This window comes from Cloeon dipterum, chromosome 1 (assembly GCF_949628265.1).
Source record: "Cloeon dipterum chromosome 1, ieCloDipt1.1, whole genome shotgun sequence".
Taxonomy (NCBI): domain Eukaryota; kingdom Metazoa; phylum Arthropoda; class Insecta; order Ephemeroptera; family Baetidae; genus Cloeon; species Cloeon dipterum.
The window spans coordinates 19,897,501-19,923,340 of NC_088786.1; the positions used below are offsets into that span (position 1 = coordinate 19,897,501).

The following is a 25,840-nucleotide window of genomic DNA, read 5'->3' on the forward strand; positions in this document are numbered from 1 at the left end:
TTTGATTAATTTGGGTGAATTTTGGTTTGTAAAAAATATCAAATAAGAACTTGATTGATATTTGAAGAAATGTAATAAATTTCCCTAAAGGGTGTTCTGGGTTTTGCAAATTAAAAAAAATACGGACTTGTTCGTACACACATTCATCGATCCAAGTCAACCTTTAAAAAGATCTTGCTTAAAATAATCGATTTTAAGGTAAATTCAGAGCTCTTTAACTTGCTAATGAAGAGTGCAATTAAAAATTTTCCGTCAGACAAAGCTCGAAATCAATAATTTCACGACAAACTAAATAATAGCACACCAAGAGTTATCTTGAGAAGAGTTGTAAAACAACGCAAAATCAAACGAAAGATAGAATAGGTGAACGGAAATGAGCGGTGAATGGAGTGGTGGGCCAGGAGAGATCGTGGCAAAGAGAGTGAGAGAGCGAGCGAGCATCCCGTCGATGAAGTGAGTCTGTCCGGTTCGGGCTACCTCGGTCTCGATCGTTTTCTGCACGCGCTCCAGCGTCAGCAGGTCGCGCTTCCCTGTCACAGGGTTGTACAGCGCCCTGGTGGTCGTTTCCAGAGTCGTTTCGTCCAAGATGCGCTCCCGCGAGCACAGCACCCGCGGTGTCGAGGTTGCAGCCTCCCTCAGCGAGAGCCGAGGAAAGTCGTCGCTCGACGGACGCAGCCGCCGAACGGGGGGCAGCGGACGCAAATTGTCCTACAGGTTATGCGTGCGCAACTCGTGTTAAAGTGGATTTTTACATTTTTTGTCGTTCCTTGTTTAACGATTTCACAGTTTACAATGCGATAGTTACATCTGAACAGATAATTTCAAATTTGGATGTCTCATTAAGACAAAATATTTAGTAATTTCAGTTTAGGAAATTTAAATTATTTCATTTTGACTTGAAAATTTGATTTTATTTTCTAGAATAATTGTATTTTTTTATTTGATCTGCATCTTTCATTCAGAATTGATTAAATTGAATGATTCAGTTGGAAATTTGCTCTACACTAAAGGCTGAATAAATTTACAGTAATTTTTGTCCTTGAAAAATCTTTAAACTAACATTGATATTTCTGAAAAACACTAAATTTAAAAATAAAAAAAATTGCAGAAATTAGGTTATTTTTCTTTAAATTTAAACTATATATTTCATAACGTTCTGTGAAATCCAAAGGGGAAACAGAACATTGTGAAAAGAAATAAATTTGCAAAACGTTTCGTTGAAAAATAAAAAATAAAACATATTTTTAGTTGTCAACCGATTTTTAGCAAATTTTATTAACAAAATTTTTTTATTATAAAAAAAATACTTTGATATTGATCTTAATTTCCTCAATAAATTTAATAGTGACTGTATTCTATAGCTCTTTTTAAGCTACTCATCGAAATTTGTCTTAACCAAGTTTGTTCAGCTGATTTTTTGCGGTGTAAACTACAAAAACAACATGCTCAATTTTGTGATTGATTTCTGTAAAGATCCACTTGAAAAATGAAAACTAGAGTAAAGCACGGCTGCCGGTGCGTGGTACGGGGCAAAACGATAAAAGAATATCACATCGAGTTACCTTGATTTGGGGCGTTAGCGTGTGAAAAAACTGAAATACTTGTTAAGCAGCTTTGAAAATAAAAGACAAAACGTTTTAATTTTGTGTTAAAGAGGACCCTATATCGAAATGCGAGGTCGGAAAAGAAAGCAGCTCACCGTCACGTTATTTTCTTCGTCCCTGGCGGTCAGGTTATCATCATTCTCGGTAAGGTTGTTGTCCTTATCCGGCTGTAAGGTCGTCGTGATTGTCGTAGTTTTTGCGGTGCACTCTATCGGCGACAGGGCGGCCGGGCTTGTCTCAATCATTTCTGACATTTTCTTGATCACCATTTGGGCTTGCAACGCGTCCTGAAATCAAATATTCCCGCAAAGGTCAGTTAAATACTGATTGAAACAAAGATAAATAGTTCATATTTTTCTTCAATCTTTAATTAAGTAGAGCAAACTAGATTTAACACATCTATTTATAGACAAAAATTAAGAGAAACGACGTTAAGGGAAAATGGCGTATTCGCTTCCTTGGATTATTTTAGTAAAGAAAACAGACTAAATATTTATTATGTGGTAGCTTGCATTAGCAGCTGATCAAGCACCAGCCGAAAATTTGTCTGAATTGGCTTAACTTTATTTTCTAAAACGAAAAAATCTTCAAGAGGAAATATTTCACTAACAGAATTTTCTCAGAGTTTGTAAGCATTCTTAACCTAAAATTGGAAGGAGCAATAAAAACGAGTATCTTACCTGCTCCAACGACTTCAATCTTGCCTGTCTCCAGGCGGCCCTCATCTCTGCCTGCTTTTGTCTCTGCTCCGCGGGCGACAGTTCCGCAAAGTTAGCAGTTGCTTCATTCAGCAGGCCCTGAAAATTCAATTTATTAATTATTTCCCTGATTTGATTTTTATTTTAAGTAAGAAGCAAAAAGTTCGCAAGGAGGTGGAAAATTTGTCCAGCTATTTTGAACGGTACTTATTGTGAGAGCTAAAATATGACCACATACCGATTGATGCAAGAATTAAATAAATCTATATTATAGAGCTTTTGATTTATTGCAATTTCGGCTTGTTTGACCGTGAAATTGCCGACAAAATGACTTCCACTCGCCACATGATCACTTAAATATTTTGATACAATGTATCAAATAATCCATAATTAAGATCAAAGGAGAGTGTTGTGTACCCTGGCGATTCCATCCTCTTCGTCCTTTTTTTGTACATTTTTATTTCATATTTTCTTAAATTTAAGCTTGTGCTACATTATCTCCCGTTCCAGAATTTACCAAAAAAAAATTCATGGATTTCAGCAAAAATAAAATAAATCACATATTTTTGTAAAAAAAATAAATAACAACACTTGAGTAAGGGGTGTAACCACCAGGGTGCGCAACACAGGCAGACACCCCTCCCCTTTGAAACCGGTGGTAATATTTGAGAGCAAGCCCATGCGGCGAGTGAAAGTTCTAACAGGTAATTTCAGAACCAGGATAAACATTTGAGACCTTTTTTGGACGAAAACGACAACTTTTTTAGGACGATTTTCTATTTTGAGTTCCATTTTATACTGTTTTAATCCATTCGTTCTTGTTGATTTTCTCGCCAAAAGCAGGGTGAATTTCACATTTTTACAAATGTTTTTATAATCCAGCTGTACGACTTAAGATGGTTTCAATAGCTGATTTCGTTATTTTTCTTTTTTTCAACCTCTGCTCAGCACTTCCCGTGGGCTATGAGCTCACTAGGTCCAAGGTCTCAACAACACACAAGCGGATAACATGGAAAAAGTGGCCTGAGTGGCCGTAGAGGAGCTTGGGCCTAATAATGTGGCCATCTTTTCGCCTCCCCGCACCGAGGTCTTTGATTGAAAAGTCAAAAATTTGTCTGCTGGAAAGGTGCGAAAACCAGCAAGTGGCGAGATGGCGCTAGTGTGCACCTCCCAGCCTGTTGAGCTATTTGAGCAATTCAAGTTACTAAACTAACCACCTTTTGCCACCCCTGACATTGGCCAGCCAATACATATTAGATCCCCAAACTTCTCAAATATCTCCCAACTGCTTTGACACTCATGAGAATGCCTGAACAATGCGAGCCAACAGGTTCTTTTGATTGATGAAAATTTGGATTTTTTTGTAACGTTTCCTAAGCTGCATTTAATTTTTATGACACGATGTGCTTTCATTTTGGCATATACCACCAAATTTTCCTGGCTCTTATAACAACAACTGACTTCATAGGTCTAAACAGGATAAAAAATCTGTCAAAATTCTATCACAGACCGCATATAATTAATCTTGGTTGCTAAAAATCGGTATCAACAAACATTTTAAATCTGTACTAAATCCACCAGTATTTTTGTAGACAAATCTTCGATGCTCTGCTGACACTGCAGACCATTTTTACCGCGCTCTTTTAGGTCATCAATGGGGAAGTAGAAGATTAATAATAATCTGTTTTGGTTCTTTCTGACTTTTTAGTCTCTTCAGAGCTTTGAGTGTGGCTCAAGCCTTTAAATTTCGGTATACGTGCTCATTTCGAGCCTAAAAAGAGATGCATAGAAAAAAAAGTCAATCATCCTAATCCATAAAAAGGAAATGCGGAAATTGCAGTACAAACTAGTCTTTGATTAAATATCTTGAGAGAACTTAAATTTTATTCTTGTTTACTGGTAGTACTAACAAACAGTACAAATTTTCAATTAATTCAGGAATCTTCTATATTTATTTTTATGTACATCCTATATAGATAATACTTTCGGAAAAAAAGGTTATTTCCTACAAGGACATCCTGGAATTTAATCTCTCAATTTGAATTAATCATTACCTCGTTTGCCAAGATCTCGCGCATTCTCTTCTCTGCCTTGGCTGTGCGCACGCTCGAGGGCAGGTTGGACGGTTTGGCGCTGATTGGCGGCGGCACTGACGGCTTCGACAGGGCCGGCTCGATTGGCACGGGAATATGAGACGCCCTCGGGGACGCTGCCTCCGAGGCGGCAGCTGCTATAGCTGCGACGTTCGCGTCGTCTTCCTCCTGGTCCATCTCGGCCCAGGTCTTCAGCTCCTCGTGCGTCAGGTTGGCAATCTTCTTTTCCTCCTCCTGTTTCATCCTTTCAACCTCATCCTTGCTGAGGAAGGAGAAAACTCGGTCTGCAATCAGACGAGAGGAGACATTTGAGCTATTATAATCGTTATCTGTAGAAAATCGTTGCGGTATTTTAATTTAAAGGGTCATTCTGCGAGAGAATTCATGGGGTCTGAAAAGCCTCTTGGAACTTACAATATTGAAATTATCTCGAGCTTTAATGCAGCTAAAACATCAAACTTTGTGTTTTTTTAATGTACAGTCTACCTGATTTATCCAGTTTTTGAGGTAAAAATTTCATCAATATTTAAAATTATCATGGAAAACACTACTTGATTAATTTGAACCAGTTATTAAGAATATAGTTTTCAACATTAATTTTGTTCAAAATAAAAATTAATACCAGTCTTAGCTGCAGGATGTTGCTGCTCCACCATCGCCTTCTCGAAGAATTTCAACTTGTCGCTGACGGAGGTCGGAAGCGGAATGCCACTCGTGGCTGGAACCTGCGAACAAAGCTGTTTAGCCTCGACATTTACCCTTTTCTTTACGGTCTCATTAGTAAATGATCCGGTATGAAGCACAAAAGCTGTTGGAAAGCGTGCGAAAAATGCGTCACCTTGACAGGCGTGTTGGTAAACTTAGCGTTCGGCCTTCGGCTGCGGATTATGGGGTCGAGCAAATCCTCCGCCGAAGAGTAGACGCTGTCCTGTTCCTCTGTGGCGGCAGCGGCGGCCAGCTCCTCGACGCCGGACACCTCGTCCAGGGGCGGCAACGGCGAGTCGCTGAGAAGCGGCGGCAGTGGCGAGGCGCCGTCCTTGGGCGATGGGCTCTTGTGGCCGGGGATCGGGGACAGTGACGGCGGGCTCGGCGAGGCCGAAGCTCCGCCAGCCGACTTGTCCAGGACGGGGATCCGCGAGGGATTGGGACCGGAGGGTGCAGGCTGGACGCGGCGGGCAGAATTCAAATGATAGAGATCAAGCAAGCTAATCGTTAGACTTGGGAAATTTGGTCGTTCTCTGTCTTTGTCGGCTGTCTTTTTATTAAAATATTAAGGATTATTTATTTTTGAACTAGAAAATAAATTATATTTTTATCTGGTTAAAAATTTATAGAAATATTTTTTCCTAAAATAATTCTTAATGTTTATATTCTGCATTAGGAAAATATTCTAGGCTTGAAACAATCGTCTCTTAGTGAAAATTGTCGATTCGGCGGAGTTTGTGATTTTATGGAGCTCTAAAGGTTAAATATCCTGGATGGGACTTAACATGGAAATCGAATTTTAAAGCCAGTTTTCGTAAAATCCTGATAATATTTATGTTGACTCTTACCGATGATTCAGTTTTTATTTTCCAGAATGCAGATCCTGCATTTTCAAATTTGACTGATTAATTTGCAAAATTAAATTGGGTTCAAGATGATACTGAGATTTAACCAGATCATGTAGCTCCATTTAGACCATCAGGAAAAATCGTTTAATATTAATTCACTAATTTCTCAGATTTTCAACTTAATATCTTACGTAAATAAAATATAGAAGAAAATAATACCTTTGAAAACTAATTGACTATAGGAAATTTCATCAGCTTTTAGAATATGTTGATTAGACAAGTCACCAAATTTGTAGTCAGGTTGTCAGTATCAATTGATTAGCAGACCTAAATCCCCAAGTCTGCTAGTCGTGTGCGGTTTAATTAGTGGCGGCTTGTACAAGCTTGACATTTTTATTTGTGGCTGATTAATTGAAAAGGCCGGCGTTTGAAAATACACTTTTTATGTACATAAAACATACATAAATAGTTGAATCGTTCGTGTGTGTATATGTACAATTTAAGAAATGGAAACATGAATAAACTTCTTTCTTTTCATATAGCTCATTGCGTTCAACTTCGTCGTTAGAAACGTTACAAATAAGTGTGTGTATTATTATTTCATTAAGAAACTGTATTAACATATAAAATTTTACACGTAAAAATAATCCTCGTCAAAAACAATTATATATTTCCGTATTACTATAATATATTCTTTTTGGTATGCACTCTTAAACGTTACTTAATTTTTATCTCTCCTCGAACACTTTCAGTGCCAAATTCTTTCTTTTCCACGACGAAATTTAGTTCTATCATAAGAGTATTGCATTATGCATGTGTGTGTGTTCATCTTTTTATTTTTAATCAATAAAGGTGAGACACTTCTACATCCCATCGAGATACTGTTATTTGTTAAATTTTTTCTTCTTCCGCGGCGGCGACAACTAGAATTATAATAACTCCGTCTCTATTTGAATGTCCGTGGGTGCAGAGTCGACCCAGGCGTTTCATCACTGGGACAACGAAAAGGCTTCATTGAGCTACGAAAAATGAGCAACTTGAACTCTAGCGCACCCTCACAAAACCCGTATTCAACCGATTATTATCCGGCCACGTCTTCTTCTTCTACTTCTTCTTAACCGTAAAATATCACAAGCTACACGTGCGCCGCGCCGACTCTGCACCCGGCGTGCCAAAATCAAACTTCATTTGATACATCGAGAGAGAAAGAGAAAGAGGAAAATATTATGCTAGAGTGAGAGAGAGAGATAAATGAAAACATCCAAAGACATCAGTTGTTGCGGGAATGTGATTATACAACGTTAGAATGTATGCGTGTGTGTTTTTGTGATTGGTTACTGTACTTCAAACCTCATTATCATCACTTAGGCCCAACATTGTGTTAATTAAAGCTTTTCAATCTTGGTCTCCTTATCTCCAAAGCAAACTATCATGTGCTCACGGTGAGGTTTCTATCCCATACGGGCTCGAAAATCCGGAAAGTAAAAGCGAGATGCGAAATAAATGCAGCAGCGAAGAGAGTGACAGAGGAAGCGTGTTTCTTGTGATAGCCCACGAGGTATTAATCGTTATAAATGCGAAACCAACCAAGGAAATCTGGTTTTGTTCCCCTCAAATATGCAATTTTTGCCTGAAACGTGTAGACGCACATCCAATGAAAATGACCAAATGTCAAAAGGGGCAATTTTTATCAAGTCAATGCAATTTAGAGTAGCAAATCGAAAGTTGATTGATATGTATTTTGTGAAAAAAATTCTATTTCTGACGATTTTTTCCATTTTTTACAAAAAGCAAATTTTACTAGATTTAAAAATGGGTTAGCTGCTACTAAATTACTATGTATTTGTAGCTAGATTTCTTTCATAAGGAAATACACCCTAAAAAACATTTTACTCTATTTATAAAATTTGAATGACAATAATAATTATTAGTTATTCACTTTTACAGAATTTGAATTTTTACCAGCTTACAGAATGTGTTAAGTTTTTTCTACAATTAACCATTAAAAACTAAAAAGCCTAGAACTAACCCATGTGGGAAATTTTAAATATTTATCTTAATGTCAAATTTGATCCACCAATCAATTTTTTTCATTGAATAGTATCTACAAACAAAATTTTAGCGAAAATTTCCCAAAATTCGAGTGGTGGTCCATGTAAATAAACAATACGTTTGAGGCAAAAGTCACGTTACGAGTGAAACAAATCCACGGATCCCTTGCAAGTTGAGCCCGGTAATCTATCTCTGCTTAAAAATAAAATTCACAGCTGATTCAATGCGGCACTTTTGCAACCGAGAGCAAAGGGCGGCTTTTGGCCAAAAACTTCAAATTCGAAAATATTCCAACGGGAATTTTGACGGCCACCCAATGCAAAGAAGCACCAATCAACTTATTGCTCGCGCGGTGGCAACAATATGACAACCTTTCGCTACACTTGGTCGGCCCTGTGTTACATAGAAAACTTGCTCTCCGAAAATTGGATTCTTCACATTGGCGATGAACAGTCTGAAGATGAGTCAGTGCTCTGCAACGTGAATTCAGACATTCACTGCGAGTGCCACCTGGGCAACATGCCTTCTATACACACGGCAAGTTCCGAATAAACATGAACCACTTTTAGTACGGGTCATCAGATCTTTCAATAAGATGTAATTTTGTGGAGGTGTTGCCCTATAGGACCAATGTTTTGGGGTTCAAAATAAGGCAAAAGCTTCGAAAAATTTCCTCAAGTTCTGAAGACCAAAGCCAAGAGTGGTTCTCCTACATTCGGAACAGACCACACAGAGGACACAAAGTACGCACATACACGACTCGATTACGGACATGCACGCTAAGGCTAGGTTAAATTATTTTAATGTTTGTCGCTCGGCTTTCGGCTTCGCTTGCACAGTGACATGCGCAATTTGGTTGGGGAGTCTTCATGCTCAAAGTTTTGTCACTAAGCTAGAAAAACACACACACCTAGATGGGTTCACATCAATTTTTCTGCCTAACGAAAGAACGAACCTCGTCAATTAAAAATCAAGCCACAAATAAAAATAAGTTAAATGATATAAGTCTTTATTACAGTAGAAATTATAAAATTATTAAATTATGTATATGTATAGTAGTGGTGTTATTACATTGGAGAGAAAACTCTAGTACTCACGGTGCTGGTGTGTGGGCCGAGCGTGTGTTTGCTCATGACGATCGTCGTTGTCTTCAGATCCAGCCTCGGCGACTTTGGCGTCGTCGGCGTGGCCGCCGAGTCGCCGCCGGTTGCACTAGCAACGTTATTGTTGGCGTTGTTGGCCGCGCTGCCGCTGTTCAGCTGCGGCACCAGCATCTCGGCCGCTCGCACCATGTCCAACACCTACGCAACCGTCAGTTTTTTTAAAGAAAATTAAATATAAAAAATCATTGGAAGATTGGTTTGACGCACCTTAGATCTTCCATTGTTGAATAGTCCACCACATTTTTTCTGCGCATTAGTTGGTATTTAATTCTTTATATTTGTGTAAAAATGCACAAAAATTCCTAAGGTTTTAAGAACATGGCAAAAAAACGTTTGTCCAAATAGAGTTTTGCTTTTACTTGGTTTTCTCTAGAGCTCTATAACTCGTAAAATATACCCTTAAAGATCTAAAATTAAGAAAATTCACCCCAAAAATGATCAACCAACCTTTTCAGGTGTTGACTTTTCCCTCTGCGCCTCTACAAGGGCGTTGTCGTTGGTGCTGGTGGTGAGTGGCGCCTGGGAATCAGCGACGATCTGTTGTTGTTGTTGTTGTTGTTCCAGCTCCAAATTTCGCATCTTCTCGGCGGCCTCCTTCTCCCACTCGGCCATCTCCAGTTTCATGTTGTGCTCCTGCTTGCTGGTGTCTTCGACATCCTCCATGTCGAGACTGGACACGCTCTGCGACTGCGACCTGATCTCCCTGGTCAGCTTGCCCTCGCGGGTCAGTCGCTCCACCTCCTCCCTCGTGTAGCCCTGGCACACGGTCAGGTGGATCTTGTTGCCTGCACTGCGCAGCGCGTTCACTGCCGTCAGGTGTGACGCGCCTAGCAGAGACACGCCGTTTACCTCCAAAATTCTTTGGCCAACCTGCAGGAGATAAAATCGAAGTCAGTTTCTTTACTCACCATAACATGGGGTGAATTTTGCTTTAAGTCAAGAGTAAATTAAAAAAAAAAACAGACTACCATAATTTCTTGTAAAAGGTCGAATTTCAATAAATTTTACAATTTAGCAATCAGCTCAGAGGCTTGAATCGAATGATAAGATTTTCATACTCAAATCTGATTTTCCCCCAAAAATTTTCCAACAGAAAATAGAGCGGAAATTGAACAGCTTGTAGAGGAATTTCAATTTTTTCCAGAAGTTAAAATTGCAAAAGATATTTGCTCCATAGCAAAATTATAAGTATCATTAAAATAATTAATTATGCTTATACAATGGAAGATATTTAATATCTCGGGTTAAAAATGTAAATTTTGGTACCTGAAGGCCTCCTTGTCTGCTAGCAGCACCGCTCGAATTGATTTTCGACACAAAAACTCCCTGGTCAGTGGCGTCCAGTGGATTTCCCTGTTTTGACGACCCTGTTCCTCCTTTGATATGCATTCCTAACTTTTCTCCGTCCTCCTTGGTTATTGTCACCTCCTGAAAGACCCGAAATTAGTGCGTGAAATCAAATTTAATGTGGGGGCAATGAAAGAACAAACCTTGTATCCATCTGGCAGCGGGTCGTGCTGGATGGACAGTGTGATGGTGCTAAGTGCGTCTGTGAGGGCTGTTACAGCCTGAATGTGAGTGCAGCCTTCCAAGTCTTTATCATTGACTTTGAGGATTCGGTCGCCCATCCTCAATTTGCCTGAATTCCACGCTTGCCCACCAGGAACAACCTTTGCAACATTAGTAATGATATAATTTCCCTTATTTTGAAAATTGTCAATTTATTTAAATTGGAAAGCTGCCCAGATCGAATGTTGAGGAATGCTTGCATTATTTAGTGCAAGAATGATGACTTTCCCTCAGAGGTTACGCATGTTTGTTCAATTACGTGACTGTGGTGATAACTGCTCAGGTAAACTAGATTCGCTTTTAAGGAAAGTAACGCGATTGCTTGGATTTCAAACAGCGCAAATCATGTCACATTACAGATGGTGAAATTAATTTCCCTTGAGGAAAGTATTGACTAATTGGTTGAAGGATTATTACAGACGAAATAAAAATTGATCAAATGTCAGCTCAAAGAGGATTGGTAAATTTAGACGTTTTGTTTTTGACAGAAAAATATTGTTAATTTATTTTATATTTTTGCATTTCCACCAAAACGAATGAGACGTGATTTTTGCCATGTTTGATGATTGAAAATCGTTAAAAAGAAAATTTTCTTAGCTGGAAAATGGAAATGAGAACAACTGTCCAAAATTTAAGTGTCAAATTGAGGACATTTTTGTCTGTTTTTCAAATGGTTTAAAATATTGCAACATAAAAATGTTTTGTATAAAAACTAATTAAATATAATTAGACTGAAAAATTCCACATAAAAACATTTTGAAATTATAGAAAAATCACCTGAAATAATTAAAAAATTTAGTACCAAAAAGTTTTTACGTTTGATGGTTTTATGACAATTGCATGATTCATGCTAATTTGGTGTCCAAAATTAACCAAAAAGTAATGTAAACGTCTTGAAATCCCAAAAATAGTCAAAAGCAATGCTCTCGCTAGCAATCTAAGGTTTGAGATAATTGATAGTGATTTTACTTACATGCGAAATGAAAATGCCCGGCGCGTGCTTGCCGAACGGAACTGACGAGTGGTCTGTGCCACCAATGATACTGAAGCCGAGCGTCCCGGCAGACTTATCAAGCACAACGTCCTGCAAAACAATAACAATAAGCGATTCAAACCTCTCGGTCGAGAGACAAAGTGTCACCTCAATGATAACAGGCTCATTCTTGAGTTTATTGTCCGTCACTCTGGTGACCACGGTCTCCGTCAGGCAGCTTTTAACGATGGTCTCGGTCAGTTTTCCGAGGGCGGTAGGCGCAGGCGGGAACTTCTCCTGCAGCTGCTGCGCGACAGGGTCTGGCTTTTTTATGGTGACGCTAACGAGGGCGCCACTGGAAGGAGCGCTGTCCTCAGCGGCAGCGTTGTTGTTGAGGAAGTGCGGCGGGATCATGGCCTCAAAGTCCTCGTTGGTGATGGGCTTGGGGATGGACGGCGGCTCGACCGGCACCACCGCCTTCTCCTCAGTTTTCAACTCGCTCTGACTCGAGATCGAGTTGAGTCTGCGTGGCGCCGGCTGCGGTGGAACCTTACTCACATTCTCCGGCTGCGACACGGATGAGGTGAGCGTCGACACGGGGGGTGATTTGGGCGGCAGCTGTACAGCCTCATTGCGCAGACCTTGCAGCTTAAAGTTAGTCGACGAGTCTGGCGAGCTGGAACTGAGGTTGGGCCGGCGGTATGAAGTCATGTTGGGCCGGTTCGCCATGTAGCTGTTGGCCGCGTAGTGCAGGCCAGTGTATGGCTTAGGCACGCCAAATACGTGCGGCACCTTGCCCGACGGGTCCGTCTGGCCGACCGGCACCCACACGTCGCGCTCAATGACCAGCCGCACAAACCGCTCCAGGCCCTTCAGCATGGCCACGGCTTGATCATGCCGCGCTCCCTGCACGTCCAGACCGTTTATCTGTGGAGATTAACAGCACTCATGACTTGCTTCAGAGTTATAACAATATTAATTTACTGATATAACTTTATCTCCGACCAAAAGCTTTCCGTCCTTTTCCGCAGCTCCTCCTTCAGTGATTTTGGACACATAAATCGCCTGAGGAAAATTTTAGAATAAATAATCAGACTAGAAGCCAAGGGGGTGCATTAACTGTCTACAGTGATTATGCTAATGTCCAAAAGATAAGCTGATAGTTAGGGATTACTGTTTATTTAAGTCTGGTATGTGACTAAAAATGAGCAAAAATGATTGGATTTCAAGAAATTTGGGCCCAAAACACAAAATTAAACTAATCTATTAGAAAATTAAGATATATTTCATTTTTTTATAAACTATTTTGATCTTTTCCCTCTAATTCTGTAATATGTATTTTGCCAAGTATTACGAAATAGCAAATTAGTCTAATTTTTCCTTCCAAAATTAAACATGAAATCAATTAAAGTAGGATAAAACTGCTCCTAGAGTAAATTTAATTTGACTTAATGTGAAAAATTGATAAGATTTTGGCTGTTTAACTGACAACGTTACTTTTTTAAACCTCATGCAACATATAGTGGTGAAAGATTTTTGTTTCCTTAAGAGAATTACGATTGTTGTTATAATTAACCTGAATCCATCAACCATTGATAGTAGTAAAAATTTAACCAGGAATCTACCATATTTTTGTCTTAAACACGACACGTAAAATGAAACTATTTGATACAGAAAAATTGTGATATTGACGGTAAAAAACTGAGGGCTTCAAAAGTGAGATTAAAATGCCTAACGTCGTCCAAAATTTAGCTGCAATATGTCAAAAAAGTTGTATTTAAGATGAAAAATTCAGACTTTCAATAACAATTTTAATTGTTATATTCAAGAACAGTCTTGCAAATTAAAGATACCCTACAAAGTAAAGCTAACAGTTTTGACCCAATAAACAAACTAAACGCTACTGCTGATAATGGTTAGTTAAAACATTGGAGCAATCACTACAAACTGTTAAACTAAATTAATTAAGACTATCTAATAATTAGTTAATTGTGCTGAGGAAATAAATTATAAAAGGTTTTGTGAATCGTTAGTTACCAGTTCCGCAAATTGATATCTATCTGCTAAATTTTACCTCGGGAGAGACACTCACATCTGAGCCCTCCTTGAAGCCAGGCGAGCCCTTGCCACCAGCAATACTGAATCCCAGGCCGTTCGAGTCCCTTATCAGGGTGGTGTGCACCATCTCCTTCCTCAGCTCCATGCCTTCCCTACCGATCACACTGGCAGACGTCGGTGGTGCGTTTCTCACAGTGACTGTCGGGGTGGCGGGCAGTGAGTGGAACGAGTTGATGCTGCCGTTTGCTGACGGGGGCCGGTGGTGTGGCTGATCCATCGCAGACTCAGCTCGTGGGTTTGGACTCTGCTGTAAAGTGAAAAAATAATAGCACCTTTTTTTTGAATATACAAATTATTTCTTTTTTTAAATCAACATTAAGATACTCTGTTTTCAAAAGTCAATTTTTTCTAGAACTTTCCAGGTAAAGGTTTTTTATAACATTGCTCTATTTTAAATTACTTTAAATTTTAACCATAAAAAATGTTTCAATGTCCTAAATGGCATAGACGAATATTTTATTAAATTTTAATGTCTTTTTTGTCTAGAATTGGAATTAATAATTAATAAAATGGGCCAGTTAAAAAAAAATCCTTCTAAGCCTTCACCAGATTTTTTTTGGTAAATTGTAGTTAATTTTGGCAAAAATTTTAAAAAGTATCCTTTGCATGAAAAAAACTATTTATTCTCCCGTCATAGAAAAATTAGATTGCGAACCATTTTTAAGGGGATAGTTACCTTAACTTGAATGATGGGTCTAAGAATCTCTCTGCCGACAATCATGTCCAGTGTTTGTCCAGAGGCCTTCAGCATCTCCACTGCTTCGTAATGGTCAGCACCAATCAAAGACATGCCGTTTACGGCTAAAATACGATCGCCGACCTGAAACACAAGCATTTTAATAACTAGGTAATTTGAAAAATGACGAATATTACCCTTAATCCGGCAAGTTCGGCTGGAGCACCAGGCGTGACCTTGGAAATGAACACACTTTCATCGTTTCCTCGGAAGGGCACCGAGCCGCGGCCTCCGGCAATCGACAAGCCAAGGCCCTGGCCTCTCTTCTCAATAATAATCCTAAGCTCATCTTCGTACCTCGGCATTGCTGCATCTAACGAAAGAAATAAAATTAAGTTGACACGCCTCAATTTCAAAATTTTACCAGTGGAGTCTGGCTCGAGGTCAGCACCAGAAAGCCTATTGGCTGGTTCTTGATCCTCCTTCTTTTTGCCGGCCTGTAATGCGAATGGTAGAATAGTGAAAAGTGCCACACTAATGGATAATGGCCACAATTCTTGTCGAACAATCAAGCCATGCAGGCAGGCACAGTCAATGAAAACGCTCGCACTGACGCATTATTACTGACAAGAAGAGTGGAGTGAGCTGTATCTTATCAGCAGCACCGCGAGTGAGTGTGCGATAAGCCCCAGGATAAATAATACTAGGAATGCGTGCTTCTTCCTTCGAAATCACCATCAAAACACATCGAGAGTAAAAAAAAAACGAAAGCTGCCTAAGAGCGTAAAAACGTAAAATTCGTCACTGTGTAAACAAACGCTCAACAAACACTGAGAGAATGCAATATTTGAACAAGTACCTGCGCCAATATTTGCGCCACTTGTTCCCTATCCGATCCAGCTGACTGGATGCGTTTATTTTTCAAGTGGTGCGGCGTGTCTCGTCTATGCAACCGATTTGCACGTGGCTCGTCTTCCTCGCGCTTCCCACTAACAGGGTCAAACCGAACACGACCCTCCTCCTGGTTCACATTTCAAAAAGCGTCCCGAATTGTAAGCGAGCATACTCACTTGCAGATCAAGGTCAGTCGAGTCGTCTGCCGCTGCCGTCGCCACTGCCACCAAAGTCTCGTTCTCCTCGACCTCAACAACATCATGGTGGTGACCATTTTGCGCCGCGGTGACTACCACCGGCTCCACAATAGGCTTGCTCTCCTCGACGACCATCGCGTCTGTGAATTCGTCCTCCTCCTCTTCCTCCTCGGCTGCCACTTGGTCGTCCATTGGCGTGCTGGCTCTGGCCTCCGCTTTGGCCTTGGCAACCGCCGCTGCTGCCTTCGCGTTAATCACGTGAAGCTCTCTTTGTTCCTCCAACTTGGACGGCAATTCCTGCTGCTCTAAAGGCAAATCGGCCTCGCCATCCATCTGCCAAAAATGCACAGTTGAGAAAGGGGAAGAATGCAAATTAAAATTAAAAAAGATCCCTCTGTCATGATAAACTTCTTTACTGACAAAGAAACCGAAATTATGAGCATTTTATGTATCAAACTTGATTGAAATTGTAAGGAAAATGGGAGCACATCAGTTGTTAACAATTTGTAAAACAGAATTTGTATAAAAGACCGAAACGAAAATGGTCCTTAAGTATTGTTCATAAGCAAACAATATTAATAATTAATATGTAAATTATCACTTATCAGACTCATTCCCAGCTGACCAATGAAATATTTCTACTGAGTAAGATAGCGTCTTCTGGGAATTTCCTTGCTCATTAATTAAATATATTTCGGAGGGGATTTAAAAACTTATCTCGTACATTGGAATAATCCTGTCCTTGCGAATCCATGCTGCTGCGGCCATCCTTGCCACCTTTGCCGAACAGCTTGTGCGCCTTGGCTTTCAACTCCCTGGGGTGAGGCGTGTTTTGGCGCACGAAAGGCGTCTGCTTAAATTCTAGCTGTTAAGACCAAACATTTGGAAAATTTAAAACACTTACATCTCTGTCCTCCGCCTTGGGATCGTGTGCGTCGGTGAACTTGACCGAGTGAGTGCGCGAGTTCTCCCTCTCCTGCCAGGCGCGGTCGTCCTCCTCCTCGACCTCTTCTTCCTCGCCATCGCTGTTCAGTGAGTGATTGACATCTGCAATGAATCAAAAAGTCAAACGATCCGTGCGAGCCATTTAAAAGCAATCGCTCTCACGTCCGAAGCCCTCGTGGTGCCTCATTTCCTGCTGTGGCAAGAGGAAGCAGGTCAGCACCTCTTCTCCCGTCGCCTCATCAATATCTGTTTGGAACTTGAGCATTGGTTGAGCTTGGTTTTCCGACAGCCACACGGCTTTAAGGCCCAGTGTTGCCAAAGACATTGGCAAGTACTGCAATCTGCGGCAGGAAATCATTAGTGACATTGCTTTTGACACTTGCGGAGGATGTTTTACCTATTTCCAGCTATATCCAGCACTTGGAGCGCCTTGCAATGGCCTATTTCCTGTGGCAGGTAAAGCAATCTGTTGTCTCGCAAGGACAAAACACCGAGGTGACACAGATGGCCTAAGAAAATGTTTGGTATTCATTTAAACATATTTTTTCCAGCAAAAAATATCAGATTGCATTGGAGTTTTCTAATTTAAATATTTGAAAAGGATTAAAAAAATTGAATTGCCTTTTGGAAGAATAGGGTCACTTTATAAAAAAATAAGGGGGAAATGACTGAAAAAAACGCAAAATGCTGGTATATATTATTATAAACCGTACTCACCTATTTCTCTGGGGATAGTTTGCAAACTATTTCTGTCCACATTTAAATTGGTGAGCTTAACTAGTTGGCCGATTGTGGCTGGAAGCTGCGTCAAGAAGTTTTCAGTCAAGATCAATTCCTGCAGGTTGCAGCACATGCCGATGCAAGCGTTCAGATTTGATAGTCGGTTCTGGTCCACTTTAAGGATGGTCAGCTTGTGCAGCTTCCCGAGTCCGTCCGGAAGGACCTCGAGGACGTTCTGCGACAAGTGAAGATCAGTCAGAGATTCGAGTCCACCTATTTCGTCGGGAAGCGCCTCCAGTCTGTTCTCGGACACGTCCAGGCATGTGAGTTTTTTGAGCTCTCCCATTTCCTGCAGGCGGCACAAACATTATTATTATTAAAAGAGGCGCCTGAGTCACGCTTCGAGAATTCACTCACGGGCGGCAAATATTGCAGCTGGTTGTGGTCTAACCAAAGTTCTTGCAGCGCAGGCAGTTGGCCAATGTGGTGCGGCTGAAAACAATTAGCACGCCTTTCAGAAGTGTTGTTTTGGCGCAGCGGCTTGAGAATCGGCACTTGAGAATCAAGTGCTGCGCGCGCGCTCATTCAATCTAGAGCCCTTTTGTACGTGAAAGCGTGCAAAAACGCGGAACGAGAAACACAGCGGGGCGCATTGCAAGTGATGTCACTGCCACCCTTGTGTTCAGATTTTAGCGATTGCCGAGGAGAAGAGAATAGCGGCTATTCTTGGTTGCAGTGATGACCCTTAACTCGCTTTTCTGCTTCTGAGAACCATTTAACGCCAGTGTTGAACAGACTAAATCAATTTCCAGCGCCGAGTGTTGAAAGACTTTGCCCAATGTAAATAAATTCGCAATAAAGCCTTCGCTGCACAGATCTATAAATAGGGCGAGTAATGTTTCTCTCTGGAGGGTATATTTAGATAGCTATAAAAACAATGAGCCCGCTTCAAAGTCTGCGGCAAGGCGGACAAAAAAATCGGGCGGCCCGTGGCATTTCTTTCTTTCTCTTACCAGCATGTCAATCTCGTTGTCTCCCAAGTCGAGCCGCTCCAATTTGGTCAGATGGGCCAGCGAGTCGGGCAGCTGTCTGAGCAGATTCTCCCTCAGCTCCAACGAGGTCAGCGAGGTCAGACTGCCCAGGTCGGACGGCAGGTTCGTCAAGGACATGTCGTTCAGCCCCAGCACCGTCAGATTCATCAGCTGAGTGAATCCGTTTGGCAACCTGCTTTTTCCATTTCCGAGATGAAACAATAAGAGACAAAAGGAGAGAGAAAGAAAAAACACTCGCCTGGAAATGGGGTTGCTACTGAAATCCGCCACCTGCAGCGCTTTGAGGAATTTGATTTGCTCTGGGATGTCCGGAATGTCTAGAAAACAGAACAATGGGTATTCAAATTAATATATTGATGTGAAGCCAGAGTCGACATAATAATTCACTTCCTTTCAACGAGCAAGCAATCGTCGTGGTCGTCGTCAGACGAGCAATTCGAGCGTTTAAATGTCACCGCCTGTGACCTCTTTTGGCCTACGGCGCATAAAATATGCATATTGGCGTGATAACATCATTTTATTATACTCGTCGTGCGCCTGTGACACGTTCAACAAGCATCTTACTCGTAATCTCATTACACACTTGCTGATGCAAGGTGAATATAATACAGTACACCGCCGTCGGTTAGAGTTATCGCACAATTGATTTTCTTGTCGTGTGGGAAAACTGCTCAGACCCAAGAAAACAAAAAACTTTGCTAACAAATTAAAAGGATTTGAAAATAAAATCACGGACAGGCGAATTCAACTAAGACCAAACAAATTTAAGCCAAGGTTTGCAGTATTTGCCACGTCCGAACTTCTTAGAAAAGAGGAAGAAAAGTCCTGTTTTCCAAACAACAGAGATATTTACCTAAATTTTGACTTTAGAACCACCACGAAAATGTGTAAATGGAAAAATTAAAGACCATTTCAGTTTAAAAAATATTTGGGTCATCGAAAGTTTTAAAATTCAAAGGGTGAAATAATTAACAAAATTTCATTCAAAGAAAAAAATACTTTCGTCGACTGGCCGTGCTCCATGTTTAGCTTTGGTCTGGTGCGGGCGACGCGTCTGTCTGTCGGTTGAGGCCAAATCACATTTTGCATCCGGTGGTTCAACCCTGTGGCGGCCTGCTTTCCCGTGTGAAAATCGATCGGGGGCGCGCATTTCCAATCAAGAGAAGTGAAACAAAGCCGCTTTTTGAGTCCATGTATACCTTTTTCAATTTCCCTCTCGAGAGCGAACGTCGAATTAAGCGAGTTTGTCATTCAATCAGTGGCACAAAAGCCAATTATAATTGCTCGACGTCCGACCGCTTTCGCGCAGCAGTGGCGGCGGTAGCTCCTTCCGCTTTGTCGTCGACGTCGCTTGCATTTATTCGCCCCTGTACGCGCAACAAAGCCGAAATACGCGAGTCCATTACGCAAGCTGGGGTAAAAAAGAACGCAAAATACAGAGAGCAGTGCGGCAATAAATATTTCCAGGGGCTTCTCGTACTCGGCACAAGAGTGTAATATGAAATCCTACAAGACTGCCGGAAGAACCTCCCGTCACAACTTTCAGCATGGGAAAATTCTTGTGGAAATGGCTTTGCGGATGAGGAAAAATTTCGTACCTTTCGACTGGGAAAAAGATGCCTAGTTCGAGAGAAATCGGCTTAACGCCACTCCGTTTGAAGAGATGGTGATTGGTTACTGAGAGTCCCTTTTCATTGCTTCTCTTGCGAAGCCGCAGGATTTGAATCTCATCTTTTCCGATTCCTTTTTTGGATATTTGATTGCAGAGGGTCAGTTTTGAACTTTTGGTCTCCCCCATTTTTATTATGAGACTGGGAAATTTGATTTCTGTTGCTATATATCGGATACCTGGTATATTTTAATAAGCTTGTCAAAAGATTTTCCTCAATGATTCATAAGGTCTGAGTAACTTTTTTCTGAATCATTTTTTTATTCTTTGAATGTGAAAATAAATTGCTATCACCGGTCTGGAATTTTGTGTTTAGTAAATTTAAAATACATATTAATTGAATTTATTTTGATTTCCAATTTATTTTTAAAATTTATTTTCAAATCAAGGCGACCTCATGATGGGCGTGCAATTAGTACATCCCAACTTTTTTATTAAGATATTATATTCGAAATTTTAAGGTTTACGTAACCTTATTGCTGAAACTCCAATAACGGAAGAAAGCAGAGTAAACCCTTTTTTTATTAATTCATTTTGAAATCACATATATCCTGAATATCACTTTTCATTTTCGACGTTGCAGCATGTTTTGTTATTAAACAAAATAAAAATAGGAAAACCAAAAAATTGTTGTTTTCAACCAACGCCCAAGTGACGAGCAAACATTTCGCAAGAACGTCAAGGCCGTGCGAATTATTTGCATTGCCTGAAAGCAACAACAACTAAGTCCAGTTGCCGAGATAATCTCGTCTTCCCTCATGTGTTGTTGTGATGCCGGCGTTCGTTTCGAGCCGAAAATGACATAATGGCAAGCCATAAAAGCAACGAGACGTCAGCAGCGAGGAGCAGGATCGCCGGTCGGGCAATTAGTTCTTTCGCAACAACCTGAGTCGCCTTTTGCGCGGCCAGTCCGCCGGGTAAAAAGGAAGCAGACGACGAGTGTCGAGTTGCATCCCAGCAGCAAGCTGGCTGCTGCATTTTGACCTAGGTCGTGTGCGCGCTGCCAGGCCTGGCCAAGCCGTCCTCGCGCTACTTTCTTTCCCAGCATGCTGCGCCGGGCTTTGTCACGCCAGCCAGCCTCCTTAATTAAAAGCAGCCATCAAAGGAGCGATTTGCATCCGCGCCCAATTAAATTCAAACTAAAACTCTGGCACGAAATGAACGTGGAGTGGCGGACGGGTGAACAAGCCATTGAAGAGTATAATGTTCGCATGTACGCTCTGTGTGAGTGTAATCGGATCGCATTGACAAACGGCTTTTTCTGCTTGGCTGCGAAAAAAACGGGCGCGTATATTATCGCGACTACTAACAAGCCATGCGGAACTTGATTTCACGGAGAGGTGTGATTCAAATTTTTTTGGTCGCATTTATTTGTATTGAATTACTTAAAAATATTTCAAATATAACAATATTTTCATATTTTAAATAAAAAAAAATTAGGGGAAAACATGATGATCGAAAAAATTTATTTCAAATAATCAATATTGTGGGGGGTGTTTTACGATGTTTGAAGCTAATTCAAGAATACAATTTTTTCTTTGACGTACTTGCAATCAAAATTTTTTTTTTTTTTTGCTCTTTTTATCCCTGTCCGAGGACCGGAGGACCGGGAAGGGCGCGCACTGCACTAGCACGAATGCTGAAACCCGGGTCCCAATAACACCGCGAACGGATAACATGGGCGCACCAGGCCGCACAGGGACCCAGCCCACTCAGGGGCCACTTGCCTCCGCACCGAGGACTGCATTGAAACGCTAGACATTCGTCCCGTGAAGCCAAATCACGCATGCTGGAAAGGTGCAAACCAGCAAGTAGCGAGTCGGCGCCGGTGCGCCTCCCAGCCCGTTGAGCAATTTGAGCAATTCGAGTCACTAAACTAACCACTTTTTGCCATTTCTGACATTGGGTAGCCAGTATTAGATCTCCGAACTGCTCAAATACCTCTCATTGCTTTGACACTCCTGAGAGTGCCTTAACAATGCGAGCCAACGGGCTGGTACTAGTATTAGTGATAGATCAATTTTTATTAGGTTCATTGTCCGTTTTAAGATTTAAATCTAGGTTGCAGGATATTAAAAAATATCAAATTTGATATAATGCTAATTTTTCCCCTGTTTCAATTCACTTTAACGCCGACTAGTCATCAATTTAAAAATTTCATTACGGATAAAATTGGGATTTCCGCTTTACTTTAAAAATAAAATTGTAAGCCTTTCAAACCTTTTGACGGCGTTACTTATTTTCTTTGTTTAGCAAACTGGTTATCTGCTTACACAGTACTATCAGAAAACATTTTGGCCCGACCGCTGCTTCTATTTTCCTACCTGCGTTGGTGCGACAAATATTTCCGAAAATTTCTTGGCAACACCGATGGTTGCATTATTAGCTCATAAAACCTCATAATATGTGTTTCTGTTTGCATTCTGTAATCAAGGTCGGAGGAAAACTTGAAATCGAAATAACAGATATGATCAGAAATTTTAATTTTATGAGGAAATCAAGAGATGGTAACAATTCTGAATAATTTGTATGTTAACTCAATTTAAAGACAAAAGACGTGATGTTCCCTCCAATTAGATTTTGATTTCTACACAAATGTATTTATAGGGAGAGCTAATATCACACAATTTATAAAAAAAAATTGTGTTGGGATTAAATAACGCGTTCCTCTCTAATTTCGGAAAGTGTTTGCTTTCACGCATGAGTGACATGAACATTAAACACCTAATGATTCAGATTAGAATTTTAAAAACTATTTGTTCACTTTCCTCACATGACATCCAACGGCTCGAGATTATTTACAAAATAATTATTATTTACTGACTTCACCCAAAAGAATATCAATGTCGATTTTGAGTTCAAATTTAACGATCACAATTAAGCGTCAACAAACGGTCAGGCCGGAAGCTGCGGCGTTTAATCCATTCATTTCATTTCAGTCCGCCTGCCATTCTGCTTTTCATTTTCCCATCACGGTAATTGAATAAAACGGCGGACAATTAGGATTGAAATTCCGTTCCCAAGCACAGCAGCGCGTCTTTCTTCGGTTTATCCAGCGGCGAGAAACGCTTATAAAATGTGTAAATGCATGCAAACGGTGCATCGGCGAGCGCGAAATAAATTCGTGTGTACCTAGGCGGTAGACTGCGGGTGAGAGCGAGAGAGAGAGAGAGAGGAAGAGCAAAGTTGTTGGTTGAATCGCAGTCAAAGGTCGTTCACCTTGGTCGGCTGCGAAGTCACGCGCGGACCGCTCGTTTTCGAATCGTTTTGACCCGTTTTTGCTCTCGAAATTTGGTCAATTTAATTTGTGTTTCAATGAGGTGAAGTCATCGCCCGGAATATTCATCCGCAGCGCCGCCCACGACTTGCCCAGAAAGAGCAGAGAGGCTTTAATGATCGTCTCCTCTCCTTTTCGGCAAGAGCTTGTCACCTTTTTCCGCTTGTCGCGTGTGGTGTTATCAACTTTGTGCCGCACGCACAGATTTCGTTAGACAATTTTCCTTATCTGGGCTTGAGGAGGCGCCATAATCGAATTCCCTGGCATTGTTGGCAGCTTTTTTAAGTCATTTAGAGGCCAAAGAAACACTCCTATTCCCCGCTTCAAGGTTTTAATTTCAGAGTTTGCAATTTCTATTTTTTTTCTTTAAAGTGATAATTCAAATCTACCAACTTTTCATTCAAAATCCAAGTTTAAAAATATATAAATTTCAAGTAATAGTAAAATACTGGTCCCAAGTGAAAAACGACAATTAAAAAGTGACTACTTGATGCTCAAAATCGGTGATCTAAATTTTTAACTGGTATCAGCGCAATTAAATGCCAAATTTAAAAGTAACGACGAAATTATTGCTTTCCAGAATTCCAAATCATTCGAAAAAGGGATTCCTGTTCTTAATTATTCCAAAAATTGCTGTAAAATAGTCTGGTTATTTCCGGAATCCTATTGACAATTTAAAAAAAATCGTGTTTTAATCACTATTTTTAAAACCATTTTGCCTCATTTACGACTGCATGTAAAAAATTACACAGAAAAACAATTTCATGAGAAGGAACATGAGAAAGTTTATGTTTCACTATTAATTTTCCTGGGTGAACAAAAGTTTTGTATGAGCTGCGACCTTACTAAATTAATCTAACGATTTAACAGATTTTTTAAATTTCAATTCCACTTTCTGGCTCATTTAACTCTTCTACTTCAAAAGACTTGTTTCCATGTCTAATAAAATATCTAACAGCAATGAAATGCTCTTAATATTTAAGAGCATTTGAGATTAGACGGAAATCGACAAAGCATCACTCGATTACACAGCCATTTATCATATTATCTTTGATTTTCAAAGCAAATGGCCCTTCGTCCTGGCTACGTGACAAACTCGTGATTTCTGCGATGGTTTCCGAAATTAGCGACTGCCTTAGATATTGGCACGTCCGTTCGCTGGGTGCAAACAAGGCACATCGATTTCCATTATTTCATTGTGCGCTAGCCGGTGTTTACGTTGAGCAATGAACATGAACGTGATGAAAATAAATTCAAGTAGTGGCGTTGCGATTTCCCCGCGGCTCTTCCTTCGATTATCACCGACTCGATAACTAGAGAAGAGCAAGGCTGAAGGCTACCGTTTTATAAATAGAAAAGCCAAACGAAATCAATATGCACGCATTATCGAATCAGGGAAGTTGTGTTCTGGTTGGAAAAATTTGCAAAATAGTGTGTAATATATCGCGTTGCGGCTCCGGCGGCAACAAAGAGGAGCCGCAGGTGCAAGGTCGCGGTTGCTCTCTGTTTACGAAAGGGTGGAGCTGATGGAGCTCAACAATTCAGCGAGGAATGCGGAAAAGTGTCTCACCATTTCTGGACACGTCCAACTCGACCAGATTCTCGAAGTTCTGGATGTCCGACGGCAGGCGCTGGACTTCATTGTCGCTCAGGCCTAGCTTGCGTAGCTTGTTGAGCCGGAAAAAGTTCTGCAAAAAGAGTTTCCGGTGAGAACGGGCGGGGGCGTGGGGGCTCGGGGCTCACCTTGGGCAGGTCTCTAATGTGGTTCGAGTCGAGCAGCAGTTCCTCCAGGCTCCTCGAGTAGCGGAGGATGTCTTCGGGCACCGTTTGCAGCGAGCAGTGCCTCTTATCAACGTAGTCGACTTGCCGATTGCAACCTTTGAAAATGGGAATGCAGCGGAACATTGTGGCTAATCGCGCATCCTCGACTGGCCGGAAAACTCTGCACACCGGACGCACCTGCTCGGACACTGAGGAATCGCCGAATTTCAACTAGTTACACCCATTTTCTCGAACAACACAACACAAATTCCAGTTTGCTGTCGTCAGTCGCCACAAAACGCCCCGGATCAATGACTTCCTACGGCCAAGACTCGAAGCACAACACGCCCTGACTGCTGCGTCGATTGGCCGGCGCAACGCGCCACATTTCGAACTTCCCCCATCCTGCCGCGCGATCGGGGAAGGGAGAGCGTGTGAATTGTTCATAGAGAGCCACACGCCGCTCTTCGCCCAGGTCGTGAACTACATATTTTCATAATTTTCTTTTATTTGATAATATTTCCCATATTTCAGCTCTTGTATTTTTCAAAGAAAATTGGAAAATAATTATTTCTAAAATATAGATGATTACGTAACTTTCACATTTCTTATTGGACCCCTAATGGAAATGGATTATTAAAATTTCAATAAAATTAAGAATTCGCCAGCAAAGAATCCGCCAACCATCAAGAGATGGCGCCACTATTAATTTATAATATTTGGGCGATTACTGATCCAATCCTACTGTTTTGCATTTTAAGGGATTAAAGATCTCTTTGATATTATGCTAAAACCCAAATTGGTTCAGCCAATTGCAGTTATAAGT

The 25,840-nt window shown here is 40.9% G+C and overlaps 1 protein-coding gene across 1 annotated transcript in view; it reads right to left on the bottom strand.

Moving 5' to 3' along the window:
* Window positions 1–25,375, bottom strand: part of LOC135945546 (protein lap4-like) — a 27,691-nt gene extending 2,316 nt beyond the window's left edge. Inside the window, exons 1-27 of the mRNA XM_065493304.1 lie at window positions 24,997–25,375; window positions 24,824–24,941; window positions 18,546–18,624; window positions 18,269–18,479; window positions 17,673–17,747; window positions 17,253–17,604; window positions 16,933–17,044; window positions 16,698–16,876; window positions 16,495–16,637; window positions 16,315–16,443; window positions 15,570–15,923; window positions 15,359–15,520; window positions 14,697–14,996; window positions 14,500–14,643; window positions 13,780–14,070; window positions 12,690–12,770; window positions 11,874–12,632; window positions 11,706–11,816; window positions 10,654–10,833; window positions 10,430–10,591; window positions 9,611–10,033; window positions 9,098–9,301; window positions 5,234–5,557; window positions 5,018–5,120; window positions 4,357–4,679; window positions 2,285–2,401; window positions 1,700–1,891 (exon numbers count right to left, since the gene is read on the bottom strand). Of these exons, the coding sequence (XP_065349376.1) occupies window positions 1,700–1,891; window positions 2,285–2,401; window positions 4,357–4,679; window positions 5,018–5,120; window positions 5,234–5,557; window positions 9,098–9,301; window positions 9,611–10,033; window positions 10,430–10,591; window positions 10,654–10,833; window positions 11,706–11,816; window positions 11,874–12,632; window positions 12,690–12,770; window positions 13,780–14,070; window positions 14,500–14,643; window positions 14,697–14,996; window positions 15,359–15,520; window positions 15,570–15,923; window positions 16,315–16,443; window positions 16,495–16,637; window positions 16,698–16,876; window positions 16,933–17,044; window positions 17,253–17,604; window positions 17,673–17,747; window positions 18,269–18,479; window positions 18,546–18,624; window positions 24,824–24,941; window positions 24,997–25,158 (5,790 nt within the window). The 5' untranslated portion in view covers window positions 25,159–25,375. The remainder of the gene's footprint in view (window positions 1–1,699; window positions 1,892–2,284; window positions 2,402–4,356; window positions 4,680–5,017; window positions 5,121–5,233; window positions 5,558–9,097; window positions 9,302–9,610; window positions 10,034–10,429; window positions 10,592–10,653; window positions 10,834–11,705; window positions 11,817–11,873; window positions 12,633–12,689; window positions 12,771–13,779; window positions 14,071–14,499; window positions 14,644–14,696; window positions 14,997–15,358; window positions 15,521–15,569; window positions 15,924–16,314; window positions 16,444–16,494; window positions 16,638–16,697; window positions 16,877–16,932; window positions 17,045–17,252; window positions 17,605–17,672; window positions 17,748–18,268; window positions 18,480–18,545; window positions 18,625–24,823; window positions 24,942–24,996) is intronic.
* Between the last annotated feature and the right edge of the window lie 465 nt (window positions 25,376–25,840).